The sequence below is a fragment of the Acartia tonsa genome, chromosome 10 (assembly GCF_053477335.1).
Source record: "Acartia tonsa isolate MP-2025a chromosome 10, ASM5347733v1, whole genome shotgun sequence".
Taxonomy (NCBI): domain Eukaryota; kingdom Metazoa; phylum Arthropoda; class Copepoda; order Calanoida; family Acartiidae; genus Acartia; species Acartia tonsa.
This window is the reverse complement of record NC_137269.1, coordinates 15,970,589-15,988,923: the sequence shown is the minus strand read 5'-3', so window position 1 is coordinate 15,988,923 and position 18,335 is coordinate 15,970,589. Positions and strand designations below refer to the sequence as shown.

Below are 18,335 nucleotides of genomic sequence, written 5' to 3'. Positions count from 1 at the left end.
ACTTTCTTCTGGTCCCCGTTAATCAGAAACCTAATCGAATGGGTTCTATCAAACCCAACATAAACTAACCTTAAGTATCAGATTAACTAATAAAGCTTCATGTACTTCCATTAATATGCAGAAGTAATCTACAACTACAGCCTCAATTTTAAACAATACGCAGATGAAGCCGCAGAACAATCAGGTCCATAATTCATCTGCTTAAATAGACGACTGTCGAAACTTTCATTTAATGTACGATTCTGTCATTAAATTATTAAGTACATTAGAATAGTTTATTATTTTCAAATAAAATTATTCCTGAATATTACAGATTCTTGCCATGAGATAGCAGATTTGTGTGGTACATCTAAATGTAATATTCAATCTCTAGAAATCTGTGCTACTCTATAAATAGATTTAAAGTAAAATATCACCATTCGCTTTCATGTATGCTATCATCATTGTTTTGTTGCAAATTTAAGTTCGCACCTTCCAACTGACAGATTTTCAAAATATTTTTCAGTGTTTTTGCGATGCTACTTTGTTTTTAGAGCTTAGCTTTAACAAATTTTAGATAATTTCCTCCCACCCGGCCCCCTCTTATATAATATTTTCAAATAAAAATGCTCGCCGCAAGCCTTGTTAAAAAATTAAAGTTATAAGGGAATTTTATTAAAAATCTTCAATTACGGAATTTTGGTAAAATTTCGAAATATTTTTTTCAGGTTAGAAAAAAACCAACAAAATATTGTTTTGTTCTTACAGTACGCAATTAAAATCTTTCACTACATTAAACAATAATTTGCAATTTTTCTTCCCATTTCAATTAACAAGGTTTTTTCATGTTTTCCCTTTCCTTCTGTTTTGTTAACCACAGCCTGTTAAACTTTGATGCTGTTATTATCACAACATTGAAATATGGTTATAAATGTCATTCCCATAAAAACAAGATATCAGGAAGAAAAACCACCACCTTTTTTCAATCCCTAAACGTTTTACACACACACACACACACCCCTCCTAGTGAATCACTGTGCACGCCACTAAAGACAGGGGGTGTATCCACCCCCCTGGCAAAATCGAATTTGTTTACAGGGATAGATCTGCCGATAAACGACTATAATTAAGTAAAATTCTAGCAACTGAGAGAGAAAGGGCAATGGCTAAACAAATATTATCATTTAAATAACTAGTAATAATAATCTGTAAATCATACCAATCAGGGGGGGGGGGGGGGAGAACATCCATAAAAAAACGATGAGAAAAGCAGAATGTCCATCAATATACATTGACTTAAAAGCATGCAATTAATTGAGCTTGTAATGTGTCTTTATTACTTAGACTGATACCAATATATAAAGACACACAGAAAGAGTTAATTATTAAAAAAACTAATTAATTTAGCTAACATCAATCAATTAAAACTGTAATAATACATTATTAATCACAATTGCAGAAATGATAATCCAAATTAGCTGCTATTATATGTTTCATAAAGGTTTGCTAACATTTATCTATTTTATCAATTAACTGTTTGCGTGTTTCTAAGCTCCTTCTTTTAAACATAATTGTCCTTGTTCTTTTTATAAAATCAGTCGTTATCAGAAAAATGCATAAAAAAGATAACAGAGACATACAATACAGTTGTAACTTGTATCATTATAAATTTTATCTTCAACACTTTTAAAGTTATCTTCAGAAATATTAATGCATTAGATGGTTAAAAATCCTTTAACCCATATATCTCATACATTGTAATATTTTTGTGATTTAAAATAATTAGTATAAATTCGACCACCTATATGTCAATACACAAATTTTTAGGGGTGGGAAAATGATGCGAGAAGCACGTCATAATTATTCTATTATCCAAACTACCTATAGTAAAACAAGGATGACAACATCCATAAAAGCGAAGCTCTGAAATGGAAGGACAAACGAACACTTGTAGATTGTCAGAACTGAATTAGCAGAATATTAATGCATCAGTACAAACAATATTGTTAGTAAATTTGTTGCAAAACTGCATAAATAGATGATACTGTTTAAGGACATACTTACATTTTTTGGGACTTGTTTCTAGAGATGCTTTGCTTATAACATTGTACCTTGTTGTAATAGGAATCAGTTTTCAAAAAATCAGAAGAATCAAATAATTTTAACATACAAAAATTTGTTGTCAAATAAGTTAAAAATCGACATGTTTTAAATAGACGTACGGACATTCTGGTATTGATTATAGAGTTGCTACGCTTTCTAAATTGTACCTAACTACTACAGGAATCACCATGCAAAGTTTGGAATCGATAGGACAATTCTAACCTGTTTAAATTAACGAAAAGAGCTAACTCTCTGTGACGGACGGACGGACGGACGGACCGACCCTAATTATAGAAAAGCTTCGCTTTTAAAAATAATGAAATTGTTGAATCACACCCCCACACAGACATAAGCCAGAAATATGAAAACTGTTTGGAAAACTTTGTAACACAAAACTCGGATCATATGACTTGTTTTTACCTGTTAATCTGATACCAACAGAACCGTCCTTCTGGAAGCTAATAAATCTGGGGTCTGGCCTAAAATTAAAATATATACTGAATAGTAATACAGCAATTTTAAATTTGCTGCGCTATATATTTCTTGCATGTTTTTGTAGAACGTTAAAGGCGGATAAGTGAGTTAATAGTCATAGGTTTAAATACTTTACTGAATTATCAAATAAAATAAAATTAAAAGAATAAACCAAAAACATACACCAGAGGTGGATTCTTAAAAAAAAGTTTGTCCCACTAATCGCTTAGTGGGGCAAATTTTTTTAAAGAATCCACCTCAGAAAAAAACAGATTGGTTGTTTTTTTAATTATATGAAACTTTAATAGAGCTGATGAAAATGTAATATGATTGAACATGGAATATAATCTAACTCGGGTAATATATCCCTAATATCCCTAAAGAAAATTGTATAAATACTTACAGATTTTTGTTTGATTTGGAAGACTGAGTTGAATCATCAAGCTTTCTTGGCGTAGTCGCGTAATCAACTGAAAAAGAGAAAGTTAATTGAGTTCTATGAAAAAATACATTTATTTTTATCTGTCTGTCCGTTAAAATTTCGCTAACATGCAATAAACCGAATGAGCTCTCAATTTCAGGATAGCTTCAAGTATGTTTCTTAGTTAATGATTTACCCATTTTATAAATACAATCAAAACCATCGAAGCAATAATATGCATTCAGTTAGTAGGTTTATATATGACAGAAAAAAAAACTATCTTTTATTTTCTATTCCCTTCATCCTAATTCTCTGTGTGACGCTCACGCATTGAAGTGTTAATTTAAATAGAACTCCAGCGTATTTAACGAATTTGTAAGCTTTTGCGTATTTCCGACAAAGTAAATGACGCAAAACAAGCATGTTTTGTTTGAGTGGAGCGAAGCAATTTTTTTAAAAGAATTGAGAATTACCGAGTATCATCGCCCTTTCAAAAACTTGCGGTTTTTTTGCTATACTTATTTAACCTTCCATGTGATTTTTTTCAAATATGAATTTTTTCACTCTAATTACAATGTGTCTTAAGTATAATTGTTTGAAATCACTGGGGGGAAAAAGAAATGTAGATTAATTTAAGCACTAATATCCCCTCTTTAACTCCGGTAATAAAGTCATCTTATAATCTTTATTGATCATTAATGTCTTGTTTTTTTTTGCAGAAAAAAAAACAAATTCACTCATTTTATACCCATATAAAATCAGAAATAAAATCTGCATTATACATCCAATTGTAAGTTAAGCCCTATAAACCCTCTTCCTCCCCGTTCCTTCTTTTTAAAATAGATTTTTAGGATTTAGATGATTTTATAAAATAAGGGCTTCACTCAAAGTGCTAGGTATAAATTGGAATAAAAACTCCTTAGGTTACATTGGGACTTGGTAGCCCCGCAGAATTAGGAAAACCCATATTAATGCTGCTAAATATTACATTTAGGGAATGTTCCATAAAAACAATCTTTAATCTTGTATAAACAAAAACAGAATTAATTTTACTTTAACTTTCAAGGAATATTGATATCAATTAATGTACTAAAAAATACAGCAAAACAAAATACGTTACCTTAATAAGGTTTTATTTCTAACATATAGACATACAGACAGGCCCTATCTTTATATTCGCTTTTAGAATAATTTAAAGTCCAGCTTATAACATGTTTAATTTAATTTAATTAAATCGTAATGTCTGTGGTTCACATATAATTTATTAATTCTAATCAATTTTCAGATGGATTCTATAATCTAAATCCTTAAATATTTTAAAACTTACATAGCGCAGATATAAAGCTGAAAGAAAACTAATAGTAATATATAAACATTAGGACATATTCAGTAAATGAAATTTTTCATTGACTGCTAATAAGTGCAATTATAACAATAGAGGGGGAAGGGGTTTAATAACTATATGTCCAAACCCCGATGACCATGTGCCGACTAACAATTGAGTGTTTGAAAATCAACCAATGGCATCGGTATTATCATCTAGTCAAGTCGCGACAGCAGAGCTGAAAGCAATTTGCTTACAGACGAAAAAGGTCCCCAACAGGGGGATCCCGGTTGTTGTCTGGAGATACATCTATATTTGTAGATTTATTCCTGTATGTGATTGTGATACTATAGACGTTAATAAAGAATTGAAGAATAGATAGATGAGTAACCGTCAGACAACCAGAGAGAAAGACCATTAGTTTAGAGTAACTACTAACAATAAAATAAAAAAAAAGTAGTTAAACAGAAGTTGGTCCTTAAAAACAATTGACTTGAAGGACTTGGTCGTAAATCATTAATTGTCCAATACCAAATAAGGGTTGAAAAAAGGATTCGCTTATAGTCTTGTCTACTTAGAACTCTCAGTGGACATTTTAAAACAAAGGGAATTTGTTATTATTTATCTTATGAATTATGTTCATAAGTAGAGTAATAACCACAAAAAAATAACTTTTCCTTTGAATAGAACAATCAAGTGTTATTCAGGTAATAAAAAACTTTTAATAAAACAATTGACAAAAAAGAAGGGGCTATTTTTTTGACAAGAAATAGCAATCAATCACTAATTATTGTTTCATATTTATAAATCGATCAATTAACAAGTTCGAGCTATTCATGCTGTTGGACAAAGGACCCTTTGAGCATTACCTGGTTATAGAGAAGGTCTGCTACATAATATGTAATAATGAAAAAAGGTTTTTGTTAAAACTAAAAATCATAAAACCTCTAAAACCAAATGATGACAAAAGTCACGCCTTGTACAAACCAAAAAAGGAAATAGGAAAAAGGATAGTAAAAATTTTATGCACCTCTTTGTAGTTTGTAAAAGTTTTTTTCTCTACGAAATACAATTAATGAAGAAAGAAAAATTATTAAACAATCAGTCATAATAAGACTTACTACGCCTACAAGAACATAAAGATTTACTATTACTAAAAGAGTTATTCCATAAGTGAATAATGTAAATTTGGGACATAAATAAAAACAATGATAGCAACATCCATGTAACGAAGAACAAAAACCCATAAATAGACAAACTGACATAGAACTAAAGAGTAGCTTCGCTACTAGAAAAGAAAGTACAAACTCAAAGTTTTGCTAAAAGATAATGATCACGCTCAGGATGAAAAAAATACACTAGAAAGGGGTTTTCGAGTATTAATCAAAATTAAATTAGCATCAAGAGTCCAACTTACCTTGATGTATTAAAGGTTATTGTATAAGTTAAAAGACTATCACAGAGATTAGTAACCCACCTGAATTTCTATGATTTTGCCTGGCACCCTCCATGTCCCTGGAGTTCCGCCTGTTGGTGGCCTCCTTGCCCCCTCCGCCCCCTGACACCAGGGGAACCATTGGGCGCACATCAGACACTGGTAGAGTCGCCGCCTCCGACAGTGAACTTGTTTCTGCATTAGTGGATTAGTAAGCAGAGAGAAGCGATGTGCGAAAAGATTTTTTGGCAAACTTTTTAAATTTCATGTTTTTTAACATAACAGAAATGATTTGATCCAATGTTAGCAAAGTTAAAGTTGCATAAAAAAAAACTAAAATGCCTTAAATTGAGGGGCACAAAAATGGAAAGGGGAGGGACCTAGGAAAAGGTTTATCAACCTTCTTCAGGTCTTTCATTAACATTCGTTTCAGTTTGCCAAAAATTATTTTAAACATTATCCCTCCTTGCTGCAGACATGTAAGTTCATGTTAGAAGACAAAACATTTTTGTAAGTATTCGATGAGTATTTTTAGAAAGACAGGGAAAGGTTAATTGGAGATAAATCAATAACATGTTAAATAGGAAGTAAGATAAAGTTATCAACAAGTGACATTTCCCTGTATTTACTCAATGTTAAATCATTAGATATTTTTGGTTAAATTATAACAATTAAACTTGAAAAAAAGCTAAACAAAACTTAACTAAAAATTTAGCTTTGATTCAATATAAATGAAAAAAGATTTTAATATTAAGTACATAAAAATTATTTATATGTTTTATAGCTAACAATTGATACGTACATTTTTTTTGCATATTTTGCTTAAAGATATACTTACATATATAAATAAATATACAATACAAATAAAGTAGAATGATGTTTGTTTGTGTGTCCAGTAAGATTTCAGAATTCATAGACCAAATGGGTCAACAACTTTTTGGTAATTAGTAGGGTAGAAGAAAAGAAGAATTTGTACCAAAATTTTCTTAGTTATCTTTTTATTTAGAACCTATAACTTTAAGAACAACTCTTAGAGGCTTGGGGAGAAGACACAAGCATACATTAAAGTTTAAAAATTTCTCTCTATTGAATCAAATGATCATATAGAATGAGAGAAATTAACAAGTATGAAAATATTCATAGATTTTTAAAGTATGAATAATTAAATTGCTATGTTTTGTTATTTTATCATATTGACAAAGTTTTTGGGAAAGGAAAGTACATAGCATATAAATTATTTTCTTTATTACGCTTTTGTGGGCCTAATTTTATTTCGAACTTCTAGGAAGATAAAGTATCTCAATGTACAGTTTTTTTTTATTTGTTTTTGTTAAATTTTCTTTCCTATTGAGAGATGGGAACCAAAGCACCATAAAACATAAAATGCGTGTGTGAATGCGCATTGACCACGCTATATTGTACATTTTATGACCAGCGAAGTCGTGAGTCATATTTCCTTGCCATATAAACATCAGGGTCTTCAAGGATAAAACAACAGAAGAAAAAAATGATGGTTTTTTTTTTGTTGGATAGTATAATACTAATAGATGATCTGAACGGTAGATCGTTGAATAAAGTGTTTAGTATGTGATAAAAATTTGGCAGATTTTTCCCTTATTTTCCAAATCCCTATATTAATGCTACTAGGAGCATTATTCTGAAAAACAAATAGTAGAAGAGGTAAGACAAGTAGCACTGTTAAACCTAAGTGCTGTTATTTAATCAACATATGAAACAATCATGATGCCATTATTAGAATAGTGTTAATTACGTGGTAAAAATAGGTTAATAGTTTAATTTGAGATATTATGAAAGTCACGGGTGCTTTACCTCATATACATACATGCACCACCGAGACTACTTTCCCTTATTTTTGTTTGAATAACATATATACTTCTAGGCCCTGTGGGGCTTTTCTACCTTCTTAACTTTACCCAAACTAAAACAAGCATAATTTCAGATCATTTACATTACAAGATGGGGGACGGCATGGTAATTACGATTTTTTTTCAAAATACAGCATTTTTAATTATTTGTAATGTTTGCTTTTAACATCAACCATAGTGTCTATTTCAGATTTTTACCCTTGTTTCCATAAAAATCAACGTTGAAATTAACACAAACCTAACAAGATTCCAACAAAGAAAAATTGGTGTCACTTTCTCTGACTTATATAGCTTGTAGGTATTTGAAACTGTTTCTCTTTGTCAACATGACATTTCAAAACACTTGATTCGAAAAAAATTCACAAAGTAACAGAAAGTAAACAAGGACGATTTATTCGTTCTTAGCCGAGTATCAAAGCACGGAGATAAATAATCTTTCATCACATCTAAAATGTTCCAAAGAATTTTGGAAAATTTCCCCTGTAAGTTTTCTAGATTCCTGTAAAATATTTGTCTACTCTGTTATACAGTTTTCAAAACCGGAGGCGTGCAGAAGGGATTGAACAACCCCCCTGGTAAAGTACGGATGTTCAGTTGACACCTAGGATGGTGTAATCACCCCCCTCACAATAAAATAACACCCAGATTGTTGTTTTTTTAATGGGGGTGTCAAAAATCGTAAGGCAGGAGGCACGAGAGTGATCAAAACATCAAATAAACCAGGAAATATTCTAGGCTTAAATTAAGTGTTTTGTTAAATTCTGCCTGACACTTGAAAATATAATATTTCATTTTTTGCAACTATTAAAAGTTTTTGTCTTTGGCCACAAAAATAGAATAACAATAATCGGATGTAGGCTTTAGCCATAGGGTGACACAGTGAACATTTAATAGAGTTTTAATAAATTGCAAACAGTCAATCGAACGTGCTTTTGTAGCAAATTTTTATGTAACTACCTACCATTAATAGCACATTACAGTTATTAATTCAATTAAGAAAATAAAACATCAAAAGCTTACTGACATAAAAAATACTAATTTTCGTTAAAAGTAAATTTGAAACATCCATATTGAAGTGATATTATCTATTGTGAAACCGCATATTTATGCCCAAGGGTAAAACCACATCAACTAAGGAACACGTAAACACCCCTAAGGAGTTAGGTGTAGGGAATTTCTTTACTAATTATAGAACAGGAGTGACAAATATTTAAATAGCATATAGAAATTATGATTTGTAGCTAAGAAATAAAAGCATTTTACAATTTTAGAATTCACCCATAAACTTAAAAATAAATTTAAAAATACTTGCATCAATTTGTCTTTAAATTATTAAACTAGGTCAAAAAACAACATAAATTGGCGACTTTAACTTCTCATAGACAAACGACGTAAACCCAAACCCTAGATATAAAGTATTTCGCTTTAAATATATCTTTCTTTCATTATACTGTTTTTTTCTTCAGATTCCTTATGTATTGGCGATTTTATAAGTGATATAAAATAAAAATACACGAAACACAACATGTATAAAATATATTATCAATCTTATTTTAAAATAATGATATTTTAAAATGCGAATCATTTGTAAATTCTTGCATTAGTAATTTTAGAGTGCAGCTACTTTCTAACTAAGAATGTGAGTAACTGTAAAATCTTGATATACAGTCACTATGTAAATCTCCGAAATATCTAAGCAATTTCCTTTAGTTATTTATATATAAAGATAACTACTAACTTATGGTTATATATCTTTAACACATTAATCTAACTTTTAAAAAAGTTAATTAAAAATTACATTAATAAATATTTCATAAACATTTTATATAAAAGTACTCGTTTTTCATTTGCTTGCAATACCTTTTTTATTTTATCTTGTTATTTCTGCTTACTTATGGATATGAATATCCCTGTCATGACTAGGACATACATATGAAAAAAATGTCAAAATGACATTTTACTGAGAACTTTTGGAATTATGTTGAAAAAACATTGATTACATTTAATTATTTTTACAAAGTACTTTTTCATTCAAAATATAAATAATTAGTTATGTTTAATATGTAATTAGTATTAAATTTTCAAACAGTGGCGTGCAAAGGGTTTCCCTTGCGAGCTTTAGGGGGGTGTACTATTGACTACAATAGGAGTGTTATTTCATTTTTATGTGAGGTGTAAGGGGAAGTATACAACCCCTTAATTTTATATGGAATGGATACACCCGCCTTATGTTCTGGACGCCTCAGGTCTCAAAGAAAGACTTTGCCTCTATTTAAAATTACTTTTCTTTTTAAAGAAACCAGCCTTATCATATTTTGAGTTGGAAATGAAATACAGACAGTCGAGCAAACATCGGTCTACTTTAATACTTTATACGTCAATATAAAGACAATACATACATAGAAATATAAATTAAAGTATAAGTATTGTAGGATTAATTGTAACGAGTTATAATTCAATTAAAGAAAATAAAATTTCCTAATTCGAAAGATTTGTGTTACTATAATAAGTTATTTTTAAATAGCCTAATTGTCAAAAAATAATTGATCGCAAAATAGTTTTTCTTTAATTTAAAAACCCATTTTTTTAGTTTCTGTTGAAGTAAATGTATAAAATTTAGCTAGTATTATTAGAAATAAGTATTTTTATTTTTAAGTAATAATGTTAGTATATTTTATTTAAAGATATAAGGATTAATTTTGCAACGACAAATACATTTTTATTTTATTCTACTAAAGCTTATCCTTTTATTGTTATTTCTAAAATCCTTATATCTCTAAAAATAAAGAGAAAAAACAGACACGTTATGAAGATTTGTATTTTTTTTGCAGTAGTAAAATTCAGTAAAAATACAAATCTACAAATATTTTTGGAATAACTACTATAAAAAAGTTTTTACCTGATTCTTTAGGGGGTGGAGGTCTTGATGGGGGCGTGTCCTCATACCTCCCTTTGCTCTCCTTTCGGGGGGAGGAGCCGTACACTCCATCCCTTTCTACACTATCAGCCTAAAAAGTAATATTATAATAAAAAAAATAGTCAATAAGCTATTTCAACAAAATTTTGATAAACATAATAACCCTATCGAAAAGGTTAAAAGGTGTAAATGTGGATTTTTAAATCCTATTTCGTAATAAGGAAGTTTGTGAACAATAATTTTTATTAAATATAGTTTATTGATAAATATATAAGCATTATTAATAAGTTCCCACAGTAGCATTTTAGCTATTTGTTATTTTTTCATTAAAAAATCTGTGTTAAAAATCAATTGTTTCGGTTCTAGTGTTGCTTTAAAACTACTCAATATGGTTTCATTAATAAAGCTTATCATATCTCTCAAAGTTTTTAAAAAAAATATAAAAATTTTTTGTAGGATAAGACGAAAATTGCATTAAAACATTAGAAAGCAGATTATATTAATATTAGAGGCTACGCCCTAGAAGAAACTCTCGGCGCAATTAAGGTAGGGGGTTGGAGGAAAAAGTCCCCCCCCCCCCCCCCATTTTCGTTTTAAGATTTTTTATTACGTATATAAGAGAAATCCAGCCATATTAAATACTAATTATGCTTTAGAAATCTATGAATCAATTTCATAACCAATCAGTCTTTTTGCAAAATTAATTTTGGTAAATTTTTTGTAAAAACTCTTATTATGGTTATTTCTGATTTGTTCAGCGCAGTGTGAAACCATTAATATCCAAAAAGGTTCTCTTTATTATCTTAATCATGCAATGTTTGTGCACCATTAATGGATTTGTTTTTCTTATTAAATTAAGGTAGGAAGTATACATTATAAAATCTTTAACAAAATCATTCCAGTAATAATGATGTTTCTGTTATTAAGTTAATATTTTGTCTGAGATCGTTGTGAAAATTGTGTAAACTTTCTTGAAAGTTGACGAATTTTTATAAATTGCATTATTTAACTTAAAATGCTTTTTTTATTTACTAAAATCATATTTTCAATAATTTGTTTTACAATTTTTTGAGAAAAAATGTGGTGCTTTTCCTTAAAGCGCAATGAATTCCTCTGTAAATATAAATTGAAAATAAGGAAGGGTGTATTTTTTCCTATGTTTTAAACCCCTAAAAACCTAAATTATTAAACAACTAAAGAAAAAGTTCTCCAACCGCCCCCCCCCCTTAATTTTCAATTCATCTCAAAATCGTACGAGAGGGTTTCTGTGCTCGACTAGGAACTTAGAAGGAAACCGTTAATATATGTTAGCATATCATTGCTGCGCGCTTATTTATTGTTTCTATGATTCAAAGAATATTTTAATTATAGGCCAAAACGTCCCTTTATAATTATGTTTAAAAATCTTAATTGTTACATATTACTTATCCTCAAGGGGCCTTTTAAAAATATATAAAGCCAATTATATCCATAAGTAGCGCAGTATTTTTAAACTAGCACAATGTTGACGATACTTTTTAAAGATTTATAAAAATATGTCAATTAATATATGTTTTTTAGTTAAATTTTTGTACAGTGTGATTTTTATTAAACAAAACGTACTGTCATTATACTTTTTATTCCATAAAAACACACTTTTTTGCCTATTTGTAAGACAGACGAATAGTAGAGTAGCAGCGCTACTAAAATTATGAATAAATGCATGATAGTCGATGTGTAGTAACATACAGATAAATAATAATTAAGTATAATCATAAGAAAGTGTTTTGTAAATGTGTAAGTTTTTAAATAGCTAAAATATTTTATTTTCGCAATAAGCGCTGTCAATTTGTTAATCCGTGCTAATCTATTTTGATTGTGTTAATATGATTTCTGTATAAATTTATAGTAAGGCCCTTATAAATATGTTTCTTATTTAATTGCAACTTGTTTACATTGAAAGTACAGTAATGTATAAACACTCGAAAGACCTACCGATAATTTGCGAATCATTAGATGAAATCAGAATTCCAATCTTTTTTCCAAACGCCAGCGGCTTAATATATTTTAAGAGTGTTCCTTCATTAACACTCGATAATTTTCAATCTTTAGGGTTATAAATTCCAGACCAAGATCGTGCAATCAAAATGTTAGGTGTTAGTTAACCTAATAACCCAGTTGTTTAGCTCTTGGTTGGTTGTCATGGACAGCAGCATCCCCCGTACGGGGTAATTGACGAAGTAGGACAAAAGAAATTATATAAGGTAGTTGGTTTGCAAGGTTATGGAAACACTTATTTTGATATCGGCCTGTTTAATGAAGCATATCTTTAATCATTATCCTATATCTATATCAAACTAACTTTCCATATTAAATTTTAAAACACAAATAGGACAATTATATCTATAAGTAGTTCAAGCTAACTTTACAGTAGTTAAACAAAGAACAAGGTTAATAACATCCATTAAACCAAACTTTAAGTTTTAAATTAATAAATATATTGCAAAATTGTAGTCAAAAAAGTTGAAAACCCGCATGTTTTAAAGGGACGTACAGACTTTATGATACGATTCACAAAATTGATACGCTTCTAAATCGTACCGTACTGTAAAGTTTGAAATTGATAGAACAATTCTAACATGCCTATAGTAACAGTAAGAGCTATCCGGTACGGACGTAGAGACTGACCCTAACTATAGAAAAGCTTCGCTTTGAAAAATATAAAAATATCAGAAGCTTCTTATATCAGATTTAAGAAGAACAGTTTCCATCCGACAAAGTATAACAAGCTTTTGATTGAAAAATGTCATATTCAGCGATTTATAGAATATACCTGACAACAATTTACTTTACTGCACTATTTTTCATTAACATGATTGCTTATTATTTTTTATAGCATTTGTTAAAAAAAATCATAAGAGTAGGTAAGCAAATATTATGTAATCTAAACGTTTAGATCTTTGTTTAAAGTATAAAACCAGTGATAAATGCCCGCAGGGCTTTGAACTATATCCACATGGCTTAAGGGTCAATATTTCAAGATATCATACCTTTATCTATAATTGTTACATATATAGACTCGTTTCTTTAAAAGTTTTAATAGAAAGAATATACATAAAAATCTAGGTAAGTTCAAATTTTAATCTCAATTTTATGGGGGGTTTCGACACCCCCTACACCCCCCTTCCACACGATTATAATTTCAAGCTTCTAAGACCGATAAACCCATTTGCCGTAGATTTTAAGGTAAGCATTCCTTTTTGGAAATAGGTGCACATATTTAATAGTATGTAAATAATGAAAAAAAAAGAAAAGTTTGGAACCAAACGATAGTTTTAAATGCCTTTGTTATGATTAGAGCTATTCATTACCATATTTTTTCCTACAAGGAAGGCCTGCCTTTATGGTAGAGAATCTTCGCTTTAAAAAAAAACTCTCTTTGCTTTGTAGATAAGCATCATATATTTTATAAATTATGAAACAAATTATGATAATAAAATCTTGATAAATATTCATGCTTAACAGATAGCGGGACGTTTAGCTGTAGCGAAGCTACTCTTTCGTTAACCTATTAAATCGGGTAAAATTACATACATAAACTGGTTTAATAGTTATTAATAGAATTCGTCATGGCTGACGTTAAAAGAAATATTTATGACATTATGACTAAGTCAAGTATTACAACTAAAATTTTGAGTATGTAGCACTATTCTAAAACTGACATTAACATTATTAAATATTTTTTCCTTTTAAATATATTATACAACTAGAATATTTGCCACTCGCGTATAAGGTCTTCGTTCTAAGGGGCGATTTTAAGGCAATTTCTATGGGAGGTTGGTCAACAGTCCTCAATCATATGAACCTTTCTTTGACTAATTTTACATTTTTTGACTATGACTAGTACGAACCGATTGCTCAATCCGTTGAATTTGAAAGTGGACATATTATACACATATCCAGTAATTTTAGAAGATAGAAAAAGCTGCGTATCTATGAACATGATTGGTGCTTGTTTAGGTCCAGTTTTACTTTTTATTTACGATAAGATTTGTGGTATGCTATCATTTCAACAAAATTATTATTAGCAATTATTTATAAATTAGTAATAATGCACAGTACAAAATAAATAAAGGAATGAAATAAAATGTTGATAATAGGGAAAGAGAAGGGTAGTTGCGCTGTGTTTACAATTCTGAAGCGGATGTGATAACACACCATGATGTTTATCTGCAAGGAAGGAAAGTTATACATAATTCCGAGGGATATAGAAACAGAAGAAAAAAATATTCTCCTCTTTTTGGAATTTTACAATTAGGGGCCATCTTTATATGGTCAAGATATTAGTTGAGTAAAACTATAAATGCAACCATTATGAACTTTTTACTTTATTGCACCTATTATTTAAGTACCAAGCACTTGAAAGGGAATGGTAAGTACAAATTGTTAGTATAGTCTTTACTCAAACCCGACACCTCCCCCCCCCCCCAAAAAAAAAAAATCCTTCTTTAAATCCTTGGATAACGTTAACTGATTAATATAATGTGTAGAATGTTCTAGTCAAAATTTAGACAGGAAAAAATGTATGCATGCCCTACCCCCTATATCCCGGCATGGAAGATATAGCCAGAAAAATAATCATGGAAATATATCAAGACAAACAGCGTAGGGACTTTTATTCTAGAAATTATTTTGACTGGGATGGTTTAATACTGTTTTCATTCCCTACCCAATCGAATACAAATCCTCTAGATGCAAGGAGCGAAAGAAGTCTTTCTTACAATAAACTTTTCTATACAAGGTTCAAAACAACTAGGACAATTCTATCAATAGTTTACCTTATTAAAAGTAGATCTGTAAGGGTCCCTGGAAACAGTTATATCAAGCTTCTCCTTTGAAGTCTCCAAAATTTTACGGGTTTCCTGGAAATATATCAAAATTAGTTCATTTTCATTGTAAAAACCAAGGCAAATATTTCCCTATGTTGCGCAACAATAACGAGATTACAGATTAAAAATAACATTGAAATATAATACAGTAACAGATTTGTACAAAAAATATGATATTATGCAATATGTCAAAATTAAGGCATAATGGAGGAAGAGAACAAATCTAATACTCTCGTTAAATAATGTACTTATATACCACAATTGTAGAGTAACAAGGCTGTCTCAACCATGACACTTTGGTTGAGTGTGACTTCCGAATTAGCGGGAAGTTCTAGAGATCTTGTTTGACGTACACACAAACCCCCAATACCAGGAACCATCAAGTTTCAACAGCAGGTTTGATTATAGATTTATTGAGGCAAACTATTTCAAAGTACTGAAATTACAAAATCAATTAATACAAAATTCCAGTTTTTATAACCACGTAATCTTATTTGCTTTTTAAAATCATTTTTTTTCTACGGTTAAGAATCTTTAGAAACTTTGGCTTTAAAGGAAAATTATTTGGTTTAATAAATCATTGTTAAATGCAAAAATAAAAGCACATAAAAAATTACTAAAACATAATAATTAATCATAATAAAGTTTCATGTTTAGCTGGCTAAAGCCCTTTAAACTAAATATAATCGTCCTATACGCCATTCAATTTGAATAAAATTTACAAATTCTACCTGAAGTTCTTATGGTTTAAAGCCCCTGGTATACTAGGGTCGTTCACGCACTATGAGACCAATGATGGGCCCAACTTTGTTCTCCAAAATCTTCACACACTCACATATCATTCAAAAGTAAAGAACGTGGACGCATCCAAACATAAACAATCCATGCCGCGTCTCTTTAGAAAAGGAAAGTCAAACAAAGACGACATTTGCGCTTAATTTGGGATAATGAATAAGGAATTAATTTCGATCTTGATAAACACAAGGCTTCCTCGAAAAGAGGTTAAGACAAAGGCAACTAGAGTAATTGCAACCAAATCTTCGCTTTATAAAAAAAAATCTTAGAATAGACTTAAATGAAAAATATAACAGCATCGTTTGAAATATAAGGTTTTTTTTGCTTTGCTTATTAAATGTTTTCATTTTTTTATTAAGAAAACTATTCTTACATATTAAATAGCTACATTTAGCTAAGACCTTTGTTAAAAACAGCAATTTGTAAAACAGTAATCATTTAATACTTTTACATATCTACTTATCTAGTGTTATGTGTTCAATGAAATAAACACAAATTATTAACATATAACTACAAGAATTGTTTTTTTTTATATAAATGAAGATAGGAATATAAAAATTATAGAGCTGATAGGCTACAAATAAACATACAAATAACTGTAAATTTATATTAAACAATTTAAAAACTCGATTGCATCTTAAAAAGCTTTTAATTATGCATTAATGTTAAGAAATAGATGCATTTTATGATGTTCTTACATTTTTTCAAAAATTTAAAATAGCAAATAGTTAAGCAATACTTATTTTTTTTTTCCTTTATGTTTAGATAAATCACAAAATAAACCTATTGATCGCTTGCCCTTGTGTATGTTAATGAGCAATGGCAATTTATGACGCCGTATTTTGTGAACCAATATCTAGAAAAAGCTAAACTAATAACATTAATCTTTAATATTTGTAGTTTCTTAAAAAGGCTGATATTAAAGGGTGTTTACTATATAATGTCACGGCTTGATATAGTACACTCTACCTTTGTAATGAATCATTCAAACACAAAACATGAACAATTATCCATATATAGCGCAGCAATTACATGCTTAAGGCATCATTGAATTTGTTGATTTAGTACACTCTACCTTTGGAAATTATTGATACACAAACAAAAAAACATGAACAATAATGCCCATAAGTAGCTCCGCAACGGCATGTTTAAAAAAGAACAGTGAAATATCATACATTTAATATTAAAATGCACAGGTTGAAATACCCAATTCTACAAGGCGCGGCAGGCGCGCGTCAGCCGAGACAAAGCCTCATATTTAAACCCGTTTTGATGAATAAAAAAATAAGAGGGATTTGGGTCAGGTTTAGACTTCTAGATGATTCTTAAAATTGTAAAAGGTTGGTTTTCTTGAGCCTTACAGGCGGCTGCCGGCTCTTATACCTCACTGAGATACACAAAAATATGGAGAAATGTGTTCAAAAGTAGCCAAAATCAAGCTTCTTCATTTCAACATACATAGTAACTACGCTTTAAAAAAAACGAGGTTTTTCATTTTTAATTCTCAAATCTTGAAAAAATATGAAACAAAGATAAAAAAAACCTTTAAAAAAGGAATAGTCCTTAAAAAGCACAAAATTGGTATATAGAATATCTGTCTGTTACTTAAGATCTATAAAAATGCTTAAACAATAATACCGTATTTTATTCCTAGAGTAGCTACACAAGTAATATTGTGTTGAAATTATGTTTACAACTTAACCATGTCCAAACCTAAGTATCATAAAACATGGATTTCTTAGTTTTTTGGTGCTACAAATATACGGAAAATATTAGCTTTCAGAAGCGCAGCTACTTTATGCATGATGTAAGTTTTCAAAGGTCTAAATGTCTGAAAGATCAAAGAATAATAACAAAGGAAGATTGATAAGCAAGTATCTTTAAGTATCCTTTGAATGAAGTTCGTGTATGCGTAGAAAGAAATACATGTGTACGATTTAGAAATACAAATTTTCTAAATTTTGGCGCCAAAAATTTTTTTTTATATGTTTGTAGTACCTTATCATAAAATATAGTTGTGAAGGAATGCGAATACTGAGGGATTTACCCTCCATTTACACAAGTACAAATTCTTCTCTGCCCTTACACGGATTGGTAATAAAGAGTTTGGATTGGAAGTAAACAGTAAACTAT

The 18,335-nt window shown here is 29.8% G+C and overlaps 1 protein-coding gene across 5 annotated transcripts in view; it reads right to left on the bottom strand.

The window, feature by feature from the left end:
• Positions 1–18,335, bottom strand: part of pyd (zonula occludens-like protein polychaetoid) — a 144,015-nt gene that overhangs the window by 25,439 nt on the left and 100,241 nt on the right. For 3 of the 5 annotated variants that reach the window (XM_080173807.1, XM_080173802.1, XM_080173804.1), the window contains 5 exons: positions 15,357–15,440; positions 10,522–10,630; positions 5,779–5,931; positions 2,960–3,026; positions 2,503–2,561 (listed from right to left, as the gene is read on the bottom strand). In XM_080173807.1, the coding sequence (XP_080029933.1) occupies positions 2,503–2,561; positions 2,960–3,026; positions 5,779–5,931; positions 10,522–10,630; positions 15,357–15,440 (472 nt within the window). The remainder of the gene's footprint in view (positions 1–2,502; positions 2,562–2,959; positions 3,027–5,778; positions 5,932–10,521; positions 10,631–15,356; positions 15,441–18,335) is intronic. The other 2 variants (XM_080173805.1, XM_080173806.1) reach the window with 1 other exon arrangement.